The sequence below is a fragment of the Eutrigla gurnardus genome (assembly GCF_963514095.1).
Source record: "Eutrigla gurnardus genome assembly, chromosome: 2".
In the NCBI taxonomy this organism is placed as follows: Eukaryota; Metazoa; Chordata; class Actinopteri; order Perciformes; family Triglidae; genus Eutrigla; species Eutrigla gurnardus.
In genome coordinates this window covers 3,748,463-3,774,311 of record NC_139916.1, presented here as the reverse complement: position 1 = coordinate 3,774,311, position 25,849 = coordinate 3,748,463, and the positions used below count along the sequence as shown (strand labels likewise).

The window sequence follows — 25,849 nt, the reverse complement described above, 5'->3', positions numbered from 1 at the left end:
ATACTTGTTATTATGAATCTGTACGTTTACTTTGCAGTCAGAGTAAAATGGCACACAACCAACAAGAACGGCATTGTTATTCCACGTGTGTGTGTGTGAGAGTTTGTGTGTGTGTGTGTGTGTGTGTGTCCCGCCACAAATATGGGTTTACGCATAAAAAAGTATGTTTACACATTCCTCTCCTCGGGGCAGTAATCAAGCAGCACTGTGGCGCATATGTTGTGTGTTGCCAAGAACCGGCGGTGCAAAATATGTTTTGATTTTTCATTTTATTTTTTGGATGCCAAAATCATATCCTCAAGCCTTTACGAGTTAAAGTTGAGATCATAGCACTGGCTCGAGGAAGGGTCCAATTAACATCCATTCCAGACTCCAGCGGGACGGCTATCAGGCGAAAAAAGAGTCAATGAAATTGACATTTGAAATTTCCACTTGCTTAATTTGCAATAATGCGTCGTGTCTGTTTCCACTCTTCATGTTTAACCCCTTCACCTTTTGTGTTTAGGACTAATTACAAATCCGCCTTGAGAGCAAAAGAGAAGCGTTTGTTCGTACTTTGAACAGATAATTGAACATCACACTGGATGTAGGTTTTAATGTGACATCGGTGGAGGCCCACATGGGCGAGGGGCGACTCGTACAGTGTGTAATAATGGGAGCTTTAACATTATACCCTACAATAGTTTCAGAAGACAGATTCTTGTAAAGGGCACTACATCACCTCAACACAGCATTTGTATTCTCTCTCTGGCTTTTGTTACAGATCTGCACATCAGAGACACAGTGTGATATTGGCACTTTGGCACTAAGAGGAAGGAAATAGTTTTGTACCTATTCTTTTTTGGGGGGCTCCACTTGTGTCTCTTTGTGTCCGCGCATATTATTTTCCAATTTCATATCTGAAAATCCAGATTCAGACATGAAATTGTGTTGCACATCGATGACACCGTGACACCTCTACGACCTTGCGTATACTTGGGGGATCGCTTGAGAGAAGTCAAATCTATTCAAGCGTTTTTGTTTTTATTTGGAAAATAAATCCAAATGAATTCCCACTTTAAAAAAAACTGAAGGAAAGTTGTGTTTGAAAGCTTCATTAAAAGCGTAAGAGAATGAAGTCAGGTGATCGGTACCTGTGTGATATTGAAAGCCGTTGCTCAATTATTGCCTCATATTCCTTTTGTGATTGCTCTTTGAACGTCAATTTGGGGACGAAAATCATGCCAGCTTTCACGTGGAGGAAGTAAAGCCACTCGGAACTGAAGCTAAAATGTCAAGTATGACGTTACTTGAATTACTTTGAAACAAAATGTGTCCGATTGTTCCATCCCTTTTCAGCAACCACTTATCCAGTTTCGCTAAAAAGAAAAAGAACTATCCCAGCATGCACTGGGTGACAGCTGGTGTAGAGGCCTGAAGATACAAGGGGGTGACAACTCATTCAAAGGCTTTGATAGTGAAAGGTATACACGGAAGACGTGGATCTGGTTCTGCCTTCATCAAAGTCAAGAGTTCGGAGCCTCCGTATCATTTATTCATAAATATTACTCAACCCACTCCATATACATGATCAGCTGATGCCTTCACCTGAGGTGCAAAACCGCCTTTTTGAATCAAACTTTTGGGGCTGATAACTTCTTCAGGGTGTAATATTTGCCTTCCATGAGAAAGTAAGTAAAGGCCTACCTTGGACGTCTATCAGAGGGCGAACGTGAAAACATTTGCAGCGAGATCGCGGCATCGTTTAACTCGGTGAACCACTTCAAAAGTCATATTGATTACTTTAGGACTCTTTGGCTCACAATAAAATCACAGCTTCATCGAATATTTATATATATTTACTGTCAGTAAAAAGTAAGCTAGGGATGACCTCGGGCCTTTTCCTTTATACCATCCTGCACACACACACACACACTACCACACACACTACCACACACACCACCTTCATCCACGATAAATAAACCCCCCGAGACGTGGACTCGAGGCCAGGGTGCTTAGTACGAGGGGATGTTGGGAGTGCTTCTTGTGAGTCCAGCTGTCTCCAAAGCCCTAAATCCCGTAATTATGAGGCCAGGGAAAGCAGTCTCTCGGGAGCATTAAACATGCTCCTGTTCTCTACAATCCCATTTGCATTTGTTGTGTTTTTTCTTTCTCGTTTTCTATTTTGAAAGATCGCAGGCTCGTGCCGCTGGAGGATATAGAACAAGGAGGAGTAAGCGAGCGATAGAGGAAGAGATCATTATTGAAGTAACTGGCACAGCGCTGCTGCAAAAGGAAGTAAATGCTGCTTTTAATGCAGCGGTGCGCAAGTGAACTCTGAACATTGGGAAAAAAGAAGAAAAGGCTCACAGGACTGCAGGCCTCGTTTTTGGGGGGGTTTTACACATTTGCAGTGTCCTGCTTTTATGTTCCCGGATCTGTATTCATGTGATTTTAATGGAACATAGCCAGCAGTTCATACAGCACATGTTTGGCAGAGCTAAAGCAAAGTTATTTAAGATTTAAGTCAAATGTTCTTCTTGTCAGGTGAAAACATGAATGGGCTAACAGTTTCTGTAACGTTGAGCTTCATACAAGGTTATTACCACAAGTCCACAAGGTCGCCAAAACTGGACATATGGGTCAAGTCAGTCCATCCCAAAAGAGTGGGTCGGGACCGGCGGCAGATTTGATTTGATTTGATTTGATTTGGGCTCAGCAAATACATGTGATCTCTTCCATATTCTTATTAAAACATTTGTTTATGCAGTACACCTTTTAGCCACATAGCCTGAATGTTCATATTGTTCTAATGTAAAAGGCCAGAATATGCGTGTTGGTTTCATTCATTAGAGGAAATTAAGATTGAGAGCCTGCTAAATACAATTTTTTTCTCATTTATAAAGTATTTAATATGTGTATATGTTTTCAATATTTTTGAATGGTTGCTTTAGCTATTCAAGATAATGTGGCCAGGAACATTCAGTTACATGCAAATTTGTTCTTCTCACAATTGGGTTGCAATGTTTTCTCACTTTTTAAAAAAAAAAAAGTGTGTGAAACTCTGGGTAAAGTAATGTGAAAGCCTTTTTTTCTCTATCTCAAGCCATAAACCAATAATATACAAGTCCCACAAGGTTGAAATCAATTCTGAGAGAAATAAAATAAATTGTGTGGCAATCTGAATGCACGAGCAGGAGTACGTTTGTGTAGTTTTTATGATGTAAAGGAAAAGGGAGAGGTGGTTCGGGGAGCGTTTGAAATCTTTGGAGTCTTTAAAGAAAAAACCTCCAGAAGAATGTCGAAGCTATTGATATTTTTTTATTTTTTTTTTCTAAAAGTTTCTTTGCCCCCAAGACTTCTACACATTGTTTAGCAAACATAAAGCAATGTATTTATGTATTTTTGCTTCATTCGTTTTCCCTGTTCTGACCAACCTGTATCAGGATCATGCATTTCATTAAGCGTCTGTTGTTGTAAGTGACTTATACTGACCCTGTTAAACACACCCGACAGGCAGCTTAACACAAAGAAGTGCAGCACGTGAATAAAATAAAACAAGGGGGGGTAAAAAATTAGCACAAGCTCTTAACAAGTGGGCGAAGGCAGAGCCGCAATTAAATGAGGTATGAAAGGCTTAGACTCCATCATCCCAGACAAGCATCTTAATCCTATACTGGCTTGTTGTGTTTGCAAAGAGCTGCTGTGCATGCTGGGTGTTGTTTTTAATCACGTCAAATATTCTTTTTTTACTGCCGTGTTTGGTCAGTCGGGGCAGAAAACCCCGATCGATCCTCAACTACCCTGACCAGAAGGTTGTGTACGAAACAAACGCCTTTATTAGTACTTGGTGAAGTACTTGTGGCGGGGGGGTTATCAATACTTATCAGCCAAGTGGAAACTTTGCAATTTGACAGTAATTATTTGTAATCTAATAAAAATTGGATTTCATGAGATTAGCTTTGTCTAAATGAAATGCACTCTCCTTGCCATCTCTTTGCGTTTACAGCTGCTAATATTGTGAAAATGAATCATCATATATTTTTTTTATGTATAGTATAGCAGCACTCGGAGCGCCAGACGGCATTAAACAATATACTTACTAGACTTACCGGCCAGCTCTGTTCCATAAAACCGAGGAAAACCATTCTTCTGTTTTATGGAACAGAGCAATCAATATTATGAATCTATTAATGTTGGATTGTTTTTATTGTCAGAATACAAACGCTCTGCATATTGGAGCGACTTCGCCAGAGGGCCACTTGCCGCCGCTGCTTGTGTCGGGTACTTGTGAATGATTGGTCGGGAACAGACACCTCTGACAGCTTATCATGTGCTGGGTTGAGACAGGCTTGTCACTGAGCTAATGGAGTGTTGGAAGGTTAATTTACTACCATATGAATCCCATCAATAAGCAATTAAGAGGTGTGGAAACACAGAGGCACCCCGGACCAGCGGCTTAAATCCCCCCATCAACCCCCACCTTTGAATCAATTAATTTTCCGCGGCGTGTCTGTTTAAAACCGCTTGATGGATTTAAGTGACACGTGAATAAAAAAGACGTGTGACCTTTTTTCCCGTTACCCCGGCTGAATCCGCTATAAAAGCGGGAACTCGCGGATGCAGGAATGGTATCTTCCAGAGAGACTCTCCCTCCCACATCTTCTCAGTCTAAATAGGTGGTCTGTAACAGGTCTGTAGTCTCAGTGGGTCCCACCACTGGTCTGTAACAGGTCTGTAGCCTCAGTGGGTCCCACCACTGGTCTGTAACAGGTCTGTAGTCTCAGTGGGTCCCACCACTGGTCTGTAACAGGTCTGTAGCCTCAGTGGGTCCCACCACTGGTCTGTAACAGGTCTGTAGCCTCAGTGGGTCCCACCACTGGTATGTAACAGGTCTGTAGTCTCAGTGGGTGCTGCCCCCTACAGGCGGGTTGAAAACATGAAGAACTTGTGTTGTAGTCTTCAAACATACCGGGTTTCTAATGTTAGAAAGCTTCATGAAAATGGGTGAAGTGTCCCTTTAATGATGTCCAGCCAGCTAAATAGAGAATGCAATCAAAGTGCTCGACTCCGTAGGGTGATAATGCAGCCAGACGGCTTTGCATGCCGCCGCATGAAAAGCCTCATAACGAGACGACACGCAGATGTGCAGAAAACAGGAAAAAGCATGCGCGTTCTCGGCGCCTCTTCAGCTAATGTTGTGAAAAATGTCTCGGATACTCGGCGGCCCTCATCAGAACTCGAGTGGCCCTCGTGCAGCTGGCCATCATCATCTGGCTGCAGAGTCGTCGCTTTGTTGATTCCCCCCCCCCCCCCCCCCGAAATAGCCACAATATGGCCCCCGTGAAGTGTTCACATTCATATTTAAGCCCCCGTGCACCGGGGACTTCTGAGTCAGACTGCATGTTGAACAGCTGATTTTCCCACCGGAGCTTTTCCATTCATTTCCCTCTGAAACGTGGTCTTCTTGCTCACATGGTCCCCCCCCCCCCTCCCCCACCGCTTCACTGCCATGACATACTCGATACTGGATCCCGGGAGAGATCCAGGCGGAGGGTTAGTGATGTGATATGTATGAGATTTTCTACCTTATCAGCCTCATCCGACTCACATGAGTCCTGGGGGAGTTCTGAACATATTGTCCCGACCACTCAGTTACCATTCTGAGTGGTGGAGTCTCTGCAGGTTGGATGAAGCGGGTCTGCCTCCACTCACATGTATAACATTCTAGGGCCACTTATCATGACTCCTGGATTGCACTGAGCAAAAAGGGAAAGCAGCTGCATTTTGTTTCCCATCAATTGTTATTCTTGGATATTGATTCACGGAGCTTTTCTTCCTGTCGTCCACAGCGCCTCCGAACAACATATCAGTGGTGGCAGAGAACACTCCGGCCCCATTCAGTCGATACCAAGCCCAGAACTTCACCCTCGTCTGCACTGCCAAAGGAGGGAAGCCGGCCCCGTCGGTGAGTCGCACCACGCCGCCTCGTCCACCAGGGACCCGCCTTCACAGCACACAGATCCCTGGTGTTTACACAGAGGAGAAGCAGCATTGCATATTGCTGACGGGGGTTTTCTTTCTTTTGCCTCTTTCTTTTTTTAGATATAAGCACACAGACTTCTAGGAGTAATAATATTTTTGAACATTCCAGTAAAAATGCTCTTTTAACAGGATTCAAAAGTTGCATACCAACAGCACAATCTTTGATCTCGCTGCCTCCCACACACACATCCATTTGCAAGGAGATGCCGGTGGATACAAAGCTCCGTGCCATGCATGAACCAACCGGATCCGGAGTTCATCATGATAACGCATTTTTAATCTTTTGCATGTCACTTTCGCCCATGTCGTTGTGAACGTTAAAACAGTTAGATTCAGGCAACAAAAGCACTTGATTTAGGTTCAAATAAGCACATCAACATCAGCAATCTTACAAACATCATATAAATTGCATGAATTCATGTTTGCTTTACACGAAAACACTGAAAGCTATGGTCTACATTCTGAAAATCAGTTGAGCCTCAGAGACAGATTTGAAAAAAGCATCCCACCCCCTCCAACTAAACCCCTCCCCTCAGTGTTCCATGATTGGATGAGGCGGGAGTAGAGGGGACAAGGCGGGATGATGACGAGCAGGGGAGACTAGGGGATTGGATGGAGGGTACGAGCCAATGGAAGCCTTCCGGAGCAATGGCTCCCATTGGTCAATTTCTATGCAGGCGTAAGACTGATAGTCTGAAGTCGTAGACCATAGCTTTAACGCTTCAAGTTGAGGCAACGAAACCACTTAGTTAAGCTTAAAATAAGTACATAAAATAAGTCAATATGAAACTTACTATGAAATAACTTCTTTTGGGACATGAACACCGGTCTCTTGGCTGCAAGTCCTGTGTTCGTTTGACTCGCCCACCATTCATTCCCTCTGAACGTAGCATTTTCACACGTATGCATTTATAAAGCAGTCAGCACAGACTACACGTGTACAATGAGACATTAAAAAGCAAGAATTACGTTTATTATTGTGCGCTTAATGACTCGTCATACGTATGGCGTCCGGTGAGACACAGACATGCTGTTGTCACCGGTGTTACATTCATTACAGATTCTTTGATTGACTGCAGGCGCTAATTTAGTCATGCTATACGTCATTAAAAAACAGGTATCAGATAACAGAAACAAGACACATTAGTGTTATTGATGGTCACACTCGAAGCCGAACACGTGACATCACCAATGTGCAATAAAGCGAATACTTCAGAGTCACTTTTTTTTTCCCCGCCTCAACTTTTTTGAAGTGCAAGACAAGGTCTTGCAAAACTATCCGAGGCGTACAATCTGTGTGTTTTGGTGGCATATGAGCTTACGGACGCTGTTTGAGAGCGGCGGCTCGCTGTTTGTTCCCGCTCGGTCATTAATCATCGTCCATGGGGTTGCATGGTAATGGAGTCCGGACCCCCAGCACACCTATATCCTGCAATTATGAGCGCAGTGAGAGGTGAACAAGGTGAATATGATTTCCGTCTCTCAGGTGTCGCCTGGTTGAGGGTGAGATGAGTTGAGGTTCTCCCCTGTTGTGATGTCACAGTGGGGGGGGGTCTAAAGCCATTAAAGCTCAGCACCGCTGGATCCTCTTTCCGGAGCTTATAGGGGGGAAGGGGCGGGGGATCTGAAAGGTTTCAGCTGGACAGTAAAGCCCGGACCACCTCGGTGTCAGTCACGTCGCTGGTAATTAGCTTTGTCAATGACTCAGCAAGCGAGTGAGATAAATCAAAAATTTGAGAAACTATTCGGCCTCTCTTTACTTTCACCTATGTATTTGCAGATTGCAGGAAATCGTACTATCTTGTATGAGATACATTGAAAGGTTTTCATGTTGCCTCAGGATGCAAAGAAGCTTTGTGCAGACAGATTAAGATGTTAATGCTCAAGAACTATAAGTAGCACTACAGTCTGTTTCATAAACCTAAGCACAACGATATCATTTCATAGTCAATCCTTCTTATTCTTTAAAAATAAATCTAAGACGCCGCCTGAATTACACATGCAAGGAGGTTTGAGCGTCAGAAGTACATGAAGAAAGCTTTGATGGAGGCTGGCTTGCACCAACAAGGATCAGTTTAATCTACGATCAATTCTAATATTTAGCACAAGTGGGTTGAAAATGAGTAATTCCAGATCAAAAAACATGCAGAGCTTTGTTGCACGATTCTAAACTAATGTAATTAATTGAAAGTCGGAAGTCAATGATTGATTATTTCCTGACTTCCAATCTAAACGTGTCCGAGTCCGTCTGCTTGGGAAAACATGGACGCCCAGAGCAAACATCAAAGCTTCCCAAGTATCTACAGAGGCCCACGGCACATTTAGCAAAGACAGACCGTGTGTGAAGTAACCATCTTTAAAGTAACAACTAGAGAAATCTGTGGAGAAAACATCTAATTTAAGATGCTTCAAGGATCTGCGGGAAGCCAGTTAATGAAAGACAGAAGCAGGAAATGGCAGCTACAACGTCGTTACAGCATGTTTGACAACAAACACAGCATGTGATGTAAAAATTGATGAAAAGGTAAGTCACTGTGTGCGCCACCCTGTTGCCGTGACGACAGGTGTGTTTGTCACCAGAGTAGCTAAATATTGCCTGAGTTTAAATGAAGTTACCAGTACCAAAACAAAATACATTGTTTGGGTTCAATCTGTCCTTTAACTTAACTTGAACAAGAATATTTTGCTCAATCCATCTTAAACAGTTTAAAAATCAAACCTCCTCAAGTGCATCACAGTTTAAATTGGGAGCTTTTCCGTCTAGGATTAAAGATACTGACTCTTTTTTTTTAGGTAGTTTAATAATTTGGTGCAACATGAATTAAATTGAAACCATGAATTAATCGGGTTAATCATAAATGAATGATTCTTATTAGGGCAATCCAGCCCCAAGTATCACAAAATACAGATTATTTGAAGGAAGAAGACATGTAGTGGTGTACTGATGAAGGCTTTAGTGCCGGAAATGAGGAAGTTGAGGACTGTGTTGTTGCGGTGCAGGATGTGGAATATGAAAGAAGCCTGCGAGTAACGGAGCACGTGTCAGCGTGAGGAAGGTGACATGCCATATCACGAGTTAAAGACGTCGCTTCGAGGCTGGGAAGAGCTTTGGATTGTTAACACGCAGCTTGCCAAGTCAGTAAAAGTGTCAGGAATGGACAAAAAGCATGGAATTCATTGAAAATAATGAGCTGCGTGGGCTGTCGTTGTATCGGAGCACATGAGAGGAAAACTCACATTGTGAAGCTTAATCACAGGAAATGTTTGAGTTCAGCAGACAAAAGCATTTTTTATTAAAAAACAAAATACTACCTAGAGTCCACTAATCTACCCGGAGCTCCTGGACAGTACTCTGAAAAGGAAAATCCAGAAACAACCAAACTTCATGTGTTCTCTTTTCAACATGGCGGAGGTACAAGTTGCAAAAAAAAAACAGGACAGTCGGAGGTGAGTCAGGCACAGTTTGTACACGCCCACGCCGTGCTGAGAAGAGGTTTAATTAGCGAATACAAGTGAAAAGCACCTGTGTGATAATGCTCTCATAGCATGGAAATGACTAAAAAAATAAGTAGTCATTGTGTGAGCCAGAAAAGCTATTGGAGCTTGGATGGGAACTCATTCCAGGGGTCACTTATTAGCATTTTTTCAATATATCCTATCAGCAAATGGACTAAAAAGGATGCACAATATCACGGCAAGCCTGTAAGTTCCGAAAGAAAACACTTTCAAGTGGAGAAGTAACTTCCCCCTCCATGGGGAGTGGATCATGGCCTGTCAGAGTTGCCTTGTACAGTTGGCCTAAATCAAAACCCAGGAAACAAACTCTGACAGCTTTCATGGATAGAGTCTCACTACTCTCAGGTCCTGAAAACTTCTCTTTAATCTCCTTTGAGATCTCATAACGAGGTCTTTAGCCGGTGGCAATAGAAATATGAATTTGTATGGAGAAAAATATGATGAGAGCTTTGCTTTCGGCTATGTTTCCGGTGTAATCTATCTGATTGGTTGTTTAAATGTGTACCGTTACATCACAGCACGTTGGCTCTGTGGCAAACTGGGGTTAAAGGTGAGATACCAAGTGGTCGTAGTTATGAAATAATCATCATCAAACCTTTATAAAGGATAAGCATTAACAATACTAATAAAAACAAAGAAAAAAAGATGAGTCGATATAAAGATAAAAAGATAAAAGATCAAATCAAAGTTGAACATATCAACGTTTATAACAGGTTGTAAAAAAAATGGCAATTACAAGATAAACTCGTTTTTAACGTAATTACTTTAACGAATTACTGTTGATCCCCATTCAGTTTGAAGACCAAGCAACAAATATCACATTTGTTAGTATTATTTATGCTTTTGTCCACAGTCATGCAGCATAAGAAAAGCTCATTATTGGGTTGGGAAGTATTTGCTGGGATGTTGCTGCTCTGGCCCAGTTGTGCGACTGCGACTTCAAACGGCTCCCTTTTTGCTGAAACTCATTAAGTCTTTGTCGGCGCCGCTGCCCCGGGGCTCGCTGCAGAAAGGAGCTGTCGTCAGCTCGATTTTCAATGTCATATCGTTGCGAGGCTGGTCTCAATAGTGGATCGTAACTTCCAAAAGAAACAAGCCTGATTCACTGAAGCAGCTGAATATGACCATTTGGCAATATTTCTCATTTTAAGTTTATTTCTAGTTATATAAATTAAATTGTTTTAGCTTATTTTGAATGAATTCTTTGGAACCCTTGATATAAAGATTGTCCTGCATATGTCATCCATAACTGGATGACAAAAATCACAATTTTTTTTTTTGCCCTACAGCATGTTATTAAAAAAAACAAGGGATACTGAGTGGATAATGAAAACTTTTAAAAATAATTTACAGAAAGTCATGAATCATTTTTAAACATAAACAAAAATGACAATTCTTTTGGCCACTGGGGGCAGTGTCGATACACACATTCTCATGCCCAATGGCTCGTCAGTGTGTCTGTTTCCATTCAAACTTCCATCGTAGGTTAACATTTTTTTTTCCTTTTTACAAAACTACGAGATATTGATGTTTTCAAGATTGCCAGCTGTTATTCTATCTATATACGTTACGTTCTGTTTCCTCCTGCAGGAAAGCAGCCGAACAGGGTCATCTTGTTGCAAGCGCTGCTTTAAAAAAATGGCTGCTGTTAATAGAAGGTGAAGAGAAAAATGGGTAGAAAGGACAAAAATAGCTGAATATGCTGCAGATCAGCAAGAATCCCTCCAAGTAATTAAAACAAAACAGCCAGGGAAGCTCCACAGTGTTTGTGCTGCAAATGTTATTTTTATCATCAGGCTCTCACATAATTGATATTTTCTTATTTTTACCTTTACCCTTACCTTTTTCACACTTTAACTTGTGTGTGTGTGTGTGTGTGTGTGTGTGTGTGTGTGTGTGTGTGTGTGTGTGTGTGTGTGTGTGTGTGTGTGTGTGTGTAAGAGAGAGAGAGAGAGAGAGTCTTGTCCATGCTCCATAGTGAGGACCGAATTAACAAAGTGAGGACATGTTGGTCTGGTCCTCACTTTTTCAAAGGCCTGTTTGAGGGTTCAGGTTGGTTTAAAGGATCAGGTTTGAATTAGTTTTCATGAGTAAGGGTTTGCGTCAGGCATTGAGTGTACAAGGCTAGGGGTCCTCACAAAGGTAGACATACAGGAATGTGTGTGTGTGAAGATATAAGTTCATCACGACAGCTTTATACGCACTTACTCATCTCTACTTGAGCTTCATGGACAGACGAACGAGCCTTGAGACCCGTTACACTATAAACTGGTATCCATGAAAACGGCCAAACAAGCTGCACAGTAACGTATTTCTTTGGGGAAAATCCAACACGTTGAAATGAAAGTGTGTTTTACATCATTTAACATAAACTCTTTAATCCTCAACTGAAACATCAGCTTTGTGTTTTGTTCTGTTACTGTGGGATAACCTTTCGCATCTCATTAGAATCCATTGTAAGAGAAAAAACAAACAAATCAAAATGGATTTGTAGTGTAGGAGGATGCTTTTTGAGGCAACTTTCTTATCAGTCTGGGATTCGGCTTTTATACATGCATGATTCAGCCTCGTCTCCGAAGCCCTTGGATGCTCTTTATCACTCCTCTCTGAGATTTATTACTGGAGATAACTATAACACTCATCCTTGTGAGCTGTATGTTAAGATTGGCTTGCCCTCTCTCTCTCTCTCTCTCTCTCCAAAGGCTCTGACACTCCGTCGGTCAATCACAGGCCTCTGTGGCCATGAGTTGTTGGTTTTTTTGCAACATGTCAGCGGCGGAACCCGTCGGTGAGAGGAAGCCCTCTGATTGGCTGATTGGCTTTCAGCTTCAGCTAACTAAGCTCAGGAAGAAAAAAGGGAAAGTGAGGAAAGTCAAAGTTATTTCGACTTTTAATTACGTCCTATTTTTCCTTGAGTTCAGCCATTTGCCTTGAAGTTTGTGTTTCCTGATGTCGAGGATGTTTTGTTATTTCCTCAGCTATATGGTAAACTCTCTTCTTCACTGTTTTTCTGAGTTCAAATCAAGGTTGACTGAAATGTCTGACACTCTGGCTTTTTGTTTGAAACCGCTTAACTTCATCCGACGCCGCTGTTGTCGCATGTCATTAATATTAAAAGCTGTTTTAGAAAGGCTCCGACTTTCACCCTACTTTTTTTTCTGCTGCTTTTTTTTATTGCTTCTTCAAATGGAGACGACATGCTTAATTCTCCCTCCAGTTTAGCTTTGAGAGCGCTGAATATAAAAGGACTGCATGTGGGGGGGTTAAAAAGAGTGTCTGGTATTATGTTTGGAGATCTGTTGAATGCTGATGTCACCGAAGCGAGCGCGGCGACATATCGATAATAGCTTCCCAGTGCCACTCATTAGCACATCCTCACAGCACAAGCGAGCGCTGATTGAAAAGAAGAAAGATAATGACGGTTAATAACAAGAAGGAAAGCTGATTAAGTCGTGGCCAGGATCCTTCTCTCCATGCTGCCTCGTTCTCTCCCTCGTTTAAATCCTTCTGTCGCCGCCTCGTCCTTTTGACACCGCCGTGATTAATTGCGGCAACATAAAGGTGTATGTGGACGATGCGTGATTGTTACACTTTCAATAGGGTTCGGGTTTGTGATGGGGAGGAGGGGGGGAGTTGGCAGTGTGCATCGTGCAGGTGCTTTCATCACTGCCTATTCACAGGAAGAAGAAAAAAATCCTTCTCATGCCATCCCAGCTTCATTTTACCACAGCCATGGCATTGTGCACGGGTCTACCGCTTCTCTCTTGCTCTTCTAATTCATTCCAGAACGCAGAAAGTGGTTTGTGTCTGTGTTTCATTGTGTGCACATATTGGACTACGAAGTATTTGGTGGATTTATAATAGAGGCGTGATTGATAATCACTTTATTCCATGCAGTAACACTGTCTGTGAGAGAACAATGCAGCAGGGATGCCAAAAAACACTCAACAATCCCCTTTTACACGAGAGCGAGCACTTCATTCCAAGTCTTACTGCAGCAGAAATGTATGACATTTTTGCACATTCTACTGCATGCTTGCTAAATTAAGAGTGTATATTTTACAATTTCCTGACAGAACTTATTTGGAAAATTCAAGATTCAAATGTGTTTCAAGACATCTTGAAGGACAATGAATGTTGAATTGTTCAAAACTGCTTTACTTTATTGTACAACCTAAAAAATAAGATATTCAACACAATGGATGTCGGATAATCACACCAAAAGGCGAGTGTTATGCCCGTATCCCAAATGCAACTTTTTACTGGAGTAATTTATCACAGTGAGACACATCCTCTGTTATTTTGGCAGCTTTGTGATAACTTGTTGAAAATTAATCAGTGTTTGCTCTTCCCATTTGAACGACCTGGCAAACAAGGAAATTAGTTTTTTTTAGCAAATTAGTAAATAGCTTAGAGGGAAACGCACACCAAATTTACCACCACGATGACAGATGTCTCCATAATTGGGCTTCAATTTTTAAGTTGAACTGTGGATTGATACAGATTCATATTTACAAAGACGTGGGGGGTTTCTTGGTGACTCATTTTTGTTTCCTGGCAAATTGATTGTATTCTGTCCAAGGACTGGGATCCTTTGTCACATCTTTCTGTCTTCCCTCTTTAAGAAATACCACACAAATCATTTCAAAAACACTTTTGAACACTTTTGCAAGATGTGAAATCTCGGCCTTGCATTCCACTTGGACAGATAAAAAAGTCACGATTTGTTCAGCGGAAGCGGACCCATGCGCTAGTATTTTTGAGCGGGATGTATCCAATAGTAACGCATTTAATGGCCTTCCTCCGAGCTCCATTAAAGGTCAATTACGTGGAACTTTGGGGAGCATGAAATGAGAGAAATATGTTTTCCTTCGTGTATAATTGCCTGAAAATAAGAACCTTTGCCTTACGTTTGCATATCTGCATTCAGAGCAGATTCTCCAAACACTCACTCCGGAAAGGACTGTTCACATTTCGTAGTTCTCGTCTCGTCTTCTCTGGACTTCTACGTTCTTGGCACACGGGAGAATTTCCAGTTCGATTGGTATCTGTAACCTTAGAGTCGTATCCGACACGCTGCCCTTTTATAATTGTTGTCTCGCTTTAATGCTGAGAATCTCAATTTCTGGCCACAGTCCACCATTTAGACGAGTCATTCCCCAAAGTCTCGGACGGGACCCACAGGTAAGCAATAAATACGTTACGTTTCCACCAGATTACCGTTAAAAAAGTTGCGACTGTCCGACACATGAAAGCAGAACATCGAGTAGAAACACTTGGTCATGTGACATTTGTGCGTTATGTTTGAATGTTGTCACGGTAACAGGTGGCTGCTGCTGCTGAGGAGGAGGCCACGCATCATCAGGAAAAACTAAATATAATAATAATATAGGTTCTTTATGGAAATGAAGAAAAAAACCCGTCGGTCCAGGTCGGTCCGGTTAGAACCGGTCGGTCCAGGAGGGTCCAGGTCAGTCCCGGTCTGTCGGTCCCGGTCGGTCCAGGTCAGTCCTGGTCAGTCGGTCCAGGTCAGTCCAGGTCAGTCCTGGTCAGTTGGTCCAGGTCAGTCCAGGTCAGTCCAGGTCGGTCCTGGTTGGTCCCGCAGGAGATTTTATTAGGGTTCCCCATAAATGTGAATTTCTTCCACAGACTAACGAACAATGTCTGGTTTTCCTGATAATATAAAAGTAACGTGGAAGTGGCACTAAAAAATGTTCAGAAACATTCATTCACACACAAATTGGATCGTCATGATTGTAAGGGAACCCAAAAATCACATATTTGTTGGTTGGAAACCAAAATCATCAACCCACTGGATTCAAAATCCCAACGTTTAACCGACGCTTTGTAAAGTTTTCCCTTCCATTTTTACAGAGCTGTGTGTGTGTGTGTGTGTGTGTGTGTGATCTGGTAATGAAAGGGGGGGAAATGGAAAATAAAGCAGCAGAACTGCAGGATACTGACACAGAAATAAGACTTTCTCTCCCCGCAGCTACATATCTGTTACGCCATTCATTCCCCGTCTCTGATGGAACATTAATTGATTCCTTTTCTCAAAAACCTCAAGCAGACAGGTGGCAGAGAAAGATATTTAGTCATGGTGGTATCACCCTGGATGATTGATACTTCCACGGCAATGACGCTATTATATCCGACTCCTTCAGAGCTCCGCATCGAGTCGAGTAGGTGTTCAATACGTCTCCTGCTCGTGTGAATTAACTCCTCTTTTTCATGTTTATAGAAACAAATCAGTCGCAGGATTAATCCCCCCGTTACGCCGATCTGGAGCCAAACAGGTGTTGTTGTGTACCCGAGACCACTTTGTCCGACAAAAGCCACAAACCAGGTGCACGGCGCCGTTCTAATCCAGCGCCGCTCTCCCTCCACCTGCTGAGATAATTAATGAGGTGTTTTTTAATACGCAGTCGAAAAGCTTCTTCTCTTTTACGATTTGCCGAGTCGCCGTCGGAGTCCAACGGGGTCATTGTGGATCCGAGGGTGGATGTTTCTGCTTCCCATCGCGCTGTTGGGTTTTCCTATAAAAGGTGCTCTGCAGAGCTTTTGTAGAAAATGCAGATGAGGGCTGATGGGTATTGAATGCTCCCGCGTAGTTAAATTTCAACAGAGGGAAATGTGATAAGCTGTGGAAGTCCATTTTCGTAAATGAGCCTTCGATGCTACGCCGGGCTACGATCGATAGACTGGCATTGATTCGTGTTTACCACCTAAAGGCTCACAAGCAGATGTTGTTTTTTATGGGATTACCATAATATATGAGCTCAAGTATATTAGCTCACCAATGGGAAGGTCCAGAGAAGTGGAAGTACAGAAGAACACCTGACACTGCACATATAGTAATAACTCGGTTTTGTATTACACTTACACTTTTGAGGGGTTTTTTTTACATAAATTTCTTGTGGATGAGCTCTAATAATAAAAAACAATCAAAGGTTGTACACTTTAGGTGTCGTCATTCATCATCTTTTAAGAATAAATGGCACTAATGTGAGATTTCAGTATTTCTCCGACAAAGAGAAACACCCCGGGTCACAAAAAAGCAAAACATCCACTTCAAGTAATCAGATTTGGTTTTGCTTTAATGAGATATCAAATTAAAATTAATGAATATCTATTGAAATTATCATCAACAGCCAAAAGTCCTAAAATTAACAAACTAACTTAGAGGAGAAAACTTGTCTTCAAGTTTCAAAGTCAAGTTTCACTTCTGCACTGAAAGTGCAGCACAGGTAGAGGGGGCCATCGAGCAATCCTATTGGTCGGAGCAGCAGTTTGTGTTTTTTAAATCCATGGTACTGACAACAACCAGCACTGTAGCACGCCTTTGAGCAAGGTCGCTTCGCCCATCGTGGATGTGCACCAGCCTGCTCTGATGGCAGACATTACAAAGTTTTTTAGAGTTGGCTATAAATACTACGATACAACCCAGCAGCACAACACAGCTTGTATTATAATGATGTGGCATCTGTCTTCGCCGACGTAACCTCGGTGACAAAGCGGGGCCACGCTGGCGGTCCCCCGTTTAAACAGAAAGTCGCCAAAATAAAGGTTAAATGGAATGAAAGCTAAAAAAAAAAGGCTTACACTTTAATCCTTTCAAAATAAAACTCCATCATCATTAATAAAGAACATCTGATTATATTGTGTATTAAGTGTCCTGTTTCTCAGAATAGAACTTATTATTGAATATTGAATTGAATATTGTTGAAGTGATGCAGAATAAATGCATAAATAACTTTAATTAAAGCTGTATTACAGGGGGTTATGGATTCGTCCCGTTTGTGATTACGTGAACATATATTATATTCTTTATTCCTCAGGAGCTCGGTCTCACCCTGACTTGTTCACACTTATTATTTCTGCTTCCTCACTGGAGGCATCGGCCCTGGAGGTGGCATCCGTATCAAAGCCGGCTCCAACCATCTCTTCACAATAAAAGCTCAAAGAATACAGTGAAATGCTGTGTTTACAATAATGACTCTTTGATCTTTGGCAAATTAAAGTAAAATGGCCGAAAGTCCTCAAGAGGTGCAGATTACATTTTTCTTGCTCCTTTTTTTTTGCATTTTTTTTTTCTGTGTAAATAGGAAAACTGTTCTTTTCCTGCCAGACTTTAGTATATTAAAATGTGTCTTGTTCTCTCCATCCCGACCCTCAGGTGTACTTCAAGCGTGACGGCGAGCTGATAGAGGTGATCTCCTACACTCAGTCCTCCGGCGAGCTGGGTGGCGGCGGAGCGGCGGGGGTGAGGGGCGCCCGGCCGCTCATCAGCAGGGACCTCGACGACACCAAACTGCAGCGCTCGCTCTCCCTGCTGGACCCCGAGGGCAGGGCACCCCCCCGCCTCTACACGGAGAGCCCCCAGCGCGTCCACACCCAGGGCCAGCAGTCCAACGAGCCCAGCCCGGCCACCGAGGTCATCCCGGAGACGGTGGTGAGCCGGGAGTTCCCCCGCTGGGTGCACAGCACCGACCCCCTCTACTACTTCAGCCACACCAACATCCCGCAGAGCGACGGCTCCGTGGTGGTGCAGGCCCGGCTCACCTGGACCCTCAACCCCCAGCTGGACAACGACGCCCTGTTCAGCTGCGAGGTCAAGCACCCCGCCCTGTCCATGCCCATGCAGACGGAGGTCACCTTAGGTGGGTCGGGTGCAGATGCTAACTCGCTTTGCATGCTGGTCTCATTTTCTCATCACACTCCACCTAGACACACTCTCCCTGTTTCTTCTCCCCCCTTTAATCTCCTCCTGCCTCCTCGGCCCTCCTTTACGCGTCCCTTTGCAAATGTACTCAGAACAACAACTGATTTTCACTCGGAGCCGCCTTAATTGCGTTACGGTTGAGCAGATTGCGAGTTTAGCGACGAATGCAAAAAAGAAGAAGAAAACTCGAGTGACTGACGGGGCAATTCATCGAGCTGTCTGTCGCCGGATTGAGTTAACTCAGTGCCGTTATTGAAAAAGTCAACCTGAATTAGAGAAGCCAACGAGAGTCTCGACACGCTGACCAGCGTTTTACACCGTCAGAGAGACGATCTCAGCTTCACTCACACTTGTATTCCATCTTTTTAGACTCTAAATCGACGTTGGGCTTCTTTTTCTCTGTTCATCTGCAAACTATCAAAGCAGAAGATGCAGATTAAGAAAACAGGACTCACTGTAAGGAAAGAGTCATGTTTTGATAGTGTGTGAAAGACACACATCTTTTTTTTAATCTAAAAAAACAAAGATGGCTTCCAGCGCATCCAATTAACACTTCAAAGGCAACACATTGGCATTGGTCTTCCTGGAGACGAGCCACGCAATCCTGACGTGATGATAAACAAGAAACATTATCTTCCTACGAAGGCAGAAGAGAAACCCAACGAGGAGAACGTAGAAACACATATTTGCTGCGTCTCGCTGTTTTATCTCACATCGCCACCTTTCATCTCATTAAAAAAGCGGTGAGCAGCTGTGGTCAACCAGAAATTGTTGTTTTTTTAATAGCTTTTTATAAATGACAAGTAGGGATTTTAAAATCTACAACAACACAAAAAACAAGGCGCTTGTCAGCTTTCTTCTTCCCTTAACTTGAGTTCACTCTTTGGGAGGAAAATCCCTGAAGACGTCACATAAATGGTCCAAAACACAGACATGCTGTACATTTGATGGATAGAAGTCATTCCGACTAAGTAAAGCTTGCTCACCTGCTTCGTCCCAAGGGGGATGATGGCAGTATGTACTGTATTATATACTAAAACTTGAATTCCTTTTTTTTTTTAAACAGTTGAATTAGAATTCCTGTTAAATTTGAAACTTTTTGAAAGTTGCTGGTACAACATTTATCATTTTAAAAATGTAAAAAGTTAAGAAAGTAATGTTTAAGTAAAGCCTGAAGTTGCCTTTCACTTCCAGGCGCCAGATCAGCGCTCGGTCTCGGTCCGATACTGGAAGCCTCGTTATCGCTGTCGGGATCAGAACTTTAAAAAAGTTGGATAGCTCCCTGATCCATTAGTCCGGCTTTGATGGAGCACTCACATATTGGGAGCACTCACATAAGTTTTAGATTCTTGAATTAATTTCAGTTCTTCCCCAATTTAGGTGCCAAGACAGATTTCCTGCCAGAAATCCATAAACATATGTGGGTAAATAGAGTGGATCTACAGGGCCTCAATTAGTGAGGAAGGGACACTCCTTTCTGTTGTACCTGTTTTTTTAATCAATCAGTTCTCGCTTTAGACCGGCTTTATTAAAATAGAAATCTGGTGCATAACAGCTCAAAGGACGAGGCACCATTCTTTAGGTTTCTTATCGTCAACACATCGAAAAACTCCAGCCTCCAGCAGTTTGGTTCCTGAAGACATAAATAGAGTGGTTCATATATTTATATATATATATATATATATATATATATAATTCTCCACTGGCCCCATGGGCGGTCTTGTCCTTCTGCAAGCTCCGGTCCAGAACCGGAGCCTGGGGGGGTCCTGTTCCTATAGGACCCTTCTGGACTCACATCCTGGATGTTGATTCTGAAAATCTGCTGGAGTCACAAATATACCGTTTCATGTTTGAGAAAGATTGTTTTTTTGGCGCTGTAGTTTCTAGTAAATATGACAAACAAGAAGCTGTGTAACAATCACATCTTCTTTTCATAGTCTTACACACTACTCGACTACAGTGTGCTTACCTATCATATAAAATATAACCTGCCTCATCCTTTTAAACCACTTAATCATACCCAAGCGGGGTGAGGATCCATCGTCTAACAAAAAAAGCGGTTAGGCCTTTATTTAAACAACAATAGTCGTCATTGGTATTGTCACTCCCCCCCCATGGGAATACCAGAAAATTGTCTTTTTAAAGTGTAATAACTGTCGCTGTCATATCCCGAGCAGATTGAAATATAGAACATCACAGGCGAGGCGGTAGGATGGCGTGGAGCTGTCGTCTCCAGACAAAGCGCTGCAATAAAGAGTCTCGCGGCTCTTTAGCACGTTGATGATAAAACGGATAACACGCCCCCGAGGAGAACGGGGGCCCAGAGGAGAACGGGGAGTAAGCTCTCGCTAAATGTCAAAAGGCGCAAATATTTTGACAAGCCTTCCAGTCTGATGTGTTTGAAGGCGTTAATTCATCAGAGTGTTTTTGGAGGGGTTTTTTACCTTAAAGAAAAGGGAAAAATACGCGTTTGTTAATTCTTATTGGAGCACACTTGAAATTCAACCTCTGATTTGAGTACTAAATAAAAGAAAATTAATAGGGTTGTAATTCAGATTGTAGATTTTGCGCAATAGAAACATAATTCGGCTCATATCATAGACAAAACCCTGCACACATGTTTTCAGACCATCGTTTCATCGAATGTGAAACAGCTCACCAACACTTTACATGCTCTATTATTTTCTATTACGTCGCCCCAACCGGATAACTGCACCGCAGCATCCGTCTCACTGTATAACACTCTCAGCTCCCTCACGTGTGTTTGGTCAGGAAATGAAAAGGAAGGTATTTGCAGTGCCCATAAGTAATAAATCTTTCAGAGATTTAATATTGCCACACAAGACGGAGCGACAGACTGAAAATCGGCCGGCGCTGTATCGCTGCTTCGTGAATATTCATGAAGCGGCTCCGTGCTCGACTCGAAGCTGGCGCTGCCGGTGGAGGGAAGGGGGGCTTGTGGGTCCACAAAAAAAAAAATTTAAATTAGTGCTACACCTCTATGAAATCGTGAGAACCGTTCAGTTCTGCATGCCTGTATTGCGTCTTAATCATTCAGAAAGGAGGCCCCCTGCTTTGGATTTTGATGAGCTCAGGTGTTTATTATTCAACATCATTAGAGAAGTGAAGGAATTCATTCCTCTCACTTCATCAGCGAGAAGGGGGATCCAGGATCCACTGCTTTGCCAGACTCAAAGAGCAGATGCTCGGTTTCTGTGATCTGTGTGTGTGTGTGTGTGTGGGGGGCTATTTGTATGTAAATCTGTGGTTGTGTATGTGAATATTTATAATCTCCACCTATGTTGTTTGTGTTCACCTGCAGCTCAGTTCCACATTCATCAATCTGCCTTATCTCCCTGCTTTGGGTCGCCCGGTCCATCCGTGAAAGATGTGAACACGGGGCCGGGTTTGCCGCGATAGAGCGATCCAGCCAGTCAGTCAGGCTTTTTTTTTTTATTTGTCTGTTTCCGACGGGAACCAGTCACCCAGCTAATGTGACAGCTTCCCTTGAAGCGCTTCAGTCTGCCGGGAGGACCTGGAGATGTATGTGAATACACCTGATGTGTTCCCCTGCAGGGTGTGTTTATTCTCTGACCCCGTCCTGAAGGGTTAACTGCATCCAAACTGAAGAAGTTGGGTGCTGAGGTGACGGTCTCATCCCCCCCCCCCTCCTCCCGAGAGGCTGCGTAACGACCATCTAATCAAATAGGTGGTGACGTAGGTTGCCAACTGTCACTGTTGGAGCAAATCCCAGAAAAACAGCCATCATCTTTCCCTCGACCATATGCCCCCTCGCAAAGCTCTATGTGACGCCGCGACGCCAAGTATTAAAAAATACCCTTCCGATAGTGTGTGGGCGGCGGGAAAAGATAGCGCCTCGCCAAGCCATAGCCTGTGAGATGGGTAGCTTGGCCATGTCACGCTGCTCACATTATGTCTGCGGATGGGTTGCCAGTATGCGTAAATACGTTTTGTTTTCAATGAAAAAAAAAGCTACTGATTCCAAGATTCCTTCTTAGGCTTTGCACCAGTTTTGACATCTTTAATCTGATTTTCTGGACAAATGGACCAGTTTATCCAGAATAATAATGACAAGAAATCTGCTATTTGCATTTCCATTTCCATTCCATGCAATTCAAATGATTTGACTTTTTCATAAAAGGATCTCCAATCACGAGGCTGCACAGTGGTGTAGTGGGTAGCACTCTCGCCCTCACAGCAAGAGGGTCCTGGGTTCGATTCACGGGTCGGCCCGGGTTCCTTCTGTGTGGAGTTTGCATGTTCTCCCCGTGTAAGCGTGGGTTCTCTCCGGGTTCTCCGGCTTCCTCCCACAGTCCAAAGACATGCAGGATGGGATTAGGGTCAATTGGTGACTCTAAAAAAATTGCCCGTAGGTGTGAATGTGAGCGTGAATGGTTGTCTGTCTCTACATAGACTGGCGTCCTGTCCAGGGTGTACCCTGCCTTCGCCCAATGACAGCTGGGATCGGCTCCAGCCCCCCCGTGACCCAAAATACAGGATAAGTGGTAGAAAATGGATGGATGGATGGATGGATGGATCTCCAATCACGATGAACACATTGTATAAGCAATCGGGATGGGTAAAAATATCGATACGGCAATATATCGCGATACTTTGCCGCACAAAACAATATCGATTTTTCAACTCCAAAGATTAAAAAAAAAAAGATTCATGATATACCTTTACATAATTTTTATATGACCGCTTCAGTTCAGTGTTCAAACAGTGACACAAAAGGAGAAACATTATTTATTATTATTATATTATTTATTATTTTGTGCATTGTCACTCAGGGTACTTTATCCTTTTTCATTTTATTTTCAATATTTATTCCAGTGAATTTCATGGGAATTAATAAAATGGAGGCTGTTTTGAATGAAATAGTTTTGACTCAATTTGTCCTCTGATCAATATCATCTGATGTACATATACAGGTACTTGTGTTTTCATCTATTTATATCGCAATATTGTGATATCGTAATACGTATCGTATTGTGACCAAAGTATCGTGATACGTATCGTATCTTGAGGTTCTTGCCAATACTCACCCCTAATGAGCAATGCAACATGCTCAGTCCAATTTACTGGTATGACAGTGCAACTCTGACTCCATTAGTCTGATTCAGGCTTGCAGTCGATGGCCGTGCTTCATTAGCCACCGCGGGACACTTTGTTGCCAGATTAATAGCCAAAATTCCAAGGTCATTTGTCTGTTTATTTATCTATCCTTCGGTTTAACTCGTTGATGGAAACAAGCAACGAGCGTGATTTATATCGAGAGCTCAAATGAAATGAATTGAAGAAGTCCCGGGGTGGACTCGTCCAGCCGTTATTGATCGGGTCTCGTTGCATGTGCTGCTCACTTCGTTTGTCTAACATATGGAATCTCACAGCGTGTGGAGTCATTATCGTGAGCGGGGGATTGTTAATCATCTCAAATTGTGCAGAACCTGCTCGTATGGGCTTAATGCAGTAAACTGTGCAGTTTAGCCCCTAATGAAATGACTTCACTTTTTTTTATAACATTATGCAAATCACTAATTTTTTATCTCAACACGACATACACGGGACAATCGCCGGGCCTCCTCCACGATCTCAGCATATGAGAATACACCTGCTCCCTCTCCTTGCTGGCCTGCCCATTGTTTTTGATGGTCCAAATGAAAGCCATCTGGGGGCTACTGTCCACACCAAGACAAGGGAATTAGCTCTCTGAGTGTCCCTTATCTTACTGCCTCCACACTCCACCCGGTGCACTCCCATTCTCCTCTAGTAATGAGTATCCACCCAATTTAGTTCCTTTTTCTCTCCAAGGGGGGAATAAATCCAGCACAGTCCTTTCAGATGAAAGGACCTGGAGGTCCCTCGCCTCTCGCCCCGTGACCTTAATTGACAGGAAATTGTATTTGTCTCCCTCCCTCTGTGACAAAACAGGCGTCCGGCAGGATTTTGCTCTCCATGCTTAGTGGGATGACCTTATTTGTCTTTTTTGTCTCCTTCTCTTTCCAGCTGCTCCTAAGGGTCCTAAACTCTTCATGTCCCCCACCAGGGCAAAGGTAGGGGACACGGTGCGCATCACGGTGCAAGGATTCCAGGTAGGATCGCCTGGGGTAAGTGCATGGGGTTCTTGAGAAAATGAATGGTGCTTGTTAAGCCTGTTTGATTTTCTTCTTATTTGTATTCTGTCTTTTTCAAATATGCATTCAAATTATACATTTTTTTCAAAATGTGGCTGTATATTTTAAAGTATATGGGCTATAACTTACTAACCCCCCCAGAATAATAACCTGAAGAGCTTAAATAGATGAATTTGTGTATGAATGACTGAATCTGACGATCGGTTTTGGCCAACAGGCAGCCAGGTTCTGCTAGTCAGTGTGATTTCTGTTGCTTTCAGACTTCCTGCTCCATAATCCCAAAAGAAGGAGCTCAAGGTTTCAGCAGAGAGATTGTTTTGTGTCACTGTCATTCCCTGCCAAAGGAAAATAAGACCACCCCGTCAGTGTGAATAGCTGGCCCTGATCTCTTTGACGGGGGAATGACACATTGAAGGCAGGCAGCTGCAGTCAGGTGAAGAGGAGAGGGGCTAATCCCGACACCCGACCTGCTAATGGTCCAAAGCACAAATCGCCTTTTGTTACTTCTCGATCGCTTCAGGGATCTCTAGGAATCATAAGCCAATATTTGTTGTTGTATTTTATGTCACTCTTCTGGGACATTTCTGTGTGTCTCTTTGGTTTGAATGCACAGATTTGTGCATGTTTTTTGTGTGTGTGCCCAATGACCTCAGGATTGTCTTAAAGTTTTTGCTGTTTTGGTTATCATAAAGAGCCTCGTTTGTGGCACGAAGCCCGTCGAGGCCCGTTGGCAGCGTCAGCATCAGCGCAGACTGATCAGAAAGCAAATTCACCTTATCCTTCAGTGGAACTCCAGGCTTTAGGGTACAAGTAGATAAGGTTGTGTGGCAAGACTGATAAGTTTGCTTCCCGCCTTTCAGATGAAATAAGATGCCAGTTTTCCCTCTGGTTTATTGTTTTAGGAATATATTATGCATGATGATCCGGCATCGTGGTGTTTTACTTTCCCTTCATTTTTCCATATTGCTTTAGGTATCAGATAACTAGGACATTGAAGATTTCAGCAGCGCAGAGCACGGACCTTTTTTATTTGGACTCTATGAAGGACAGAAAGTTTTCACTTGGACCATTACAATGTTCATTTTGGGTTTTTTATCATCTCAATCTAATAAGTCATTTAACCTCTGTCGTGATTTAAACAAAGGCCTTGTAGAATGGGGTTTTTATTAACATTTCTTTTGAAAGGTGAGACCATTCACAACTCTTTCAGTAGGTCACTACAAGCTGTCAAGGGCACTTTCTCAACCAAGCGTCTATCTGAACTTTATCTGAACTGATATTCATGGTCTGCTGTTTCTTCATACACTCTTTACTGAACAAGAGTTTAAATGAAGTTACACAAGCTGGATTTGTTGCCTCTGTTTTGAGTCACTTTACTTGGATGTGTTAATAAACCTTGAGTTTATGCACCTCTGCAGTCAAGTTGTAC

General features: G+C 42.9%; 1 protein-coding gene across 2 annotated transcripts in view; it reads left to right on the top strand.

The window, feature by feature from the left end:
- The window catches only part of igsf21a (immunoglobin superfamily, member 21a), a 173,282-nt gene that overhangs the window by 135,627 nt on the left and 11,806 nt on the right, over positions 1-25,849 (top strand). The window contains exons 5-7 of one of the 2 annotated variants that reach the window (XM_084020896.1): positions 5,832-5,947; positions 17,717-18,200; positions 24,293-24,393. In XM_084020896.1, the coding sequence (XP_083877022.1) occupies positions 5,832-5,947; positions 17,717-18,200; positions 24,293-24,393 (701 nt within the window). The remainder of the gene's footprint in view (positions 1-5,831; positions 5,948-17,716; positions 18,201-24,292; positions 24,394-25,849) is intronic. The other variant, XM_084020897.1, reaches the window with a different exon arrangement.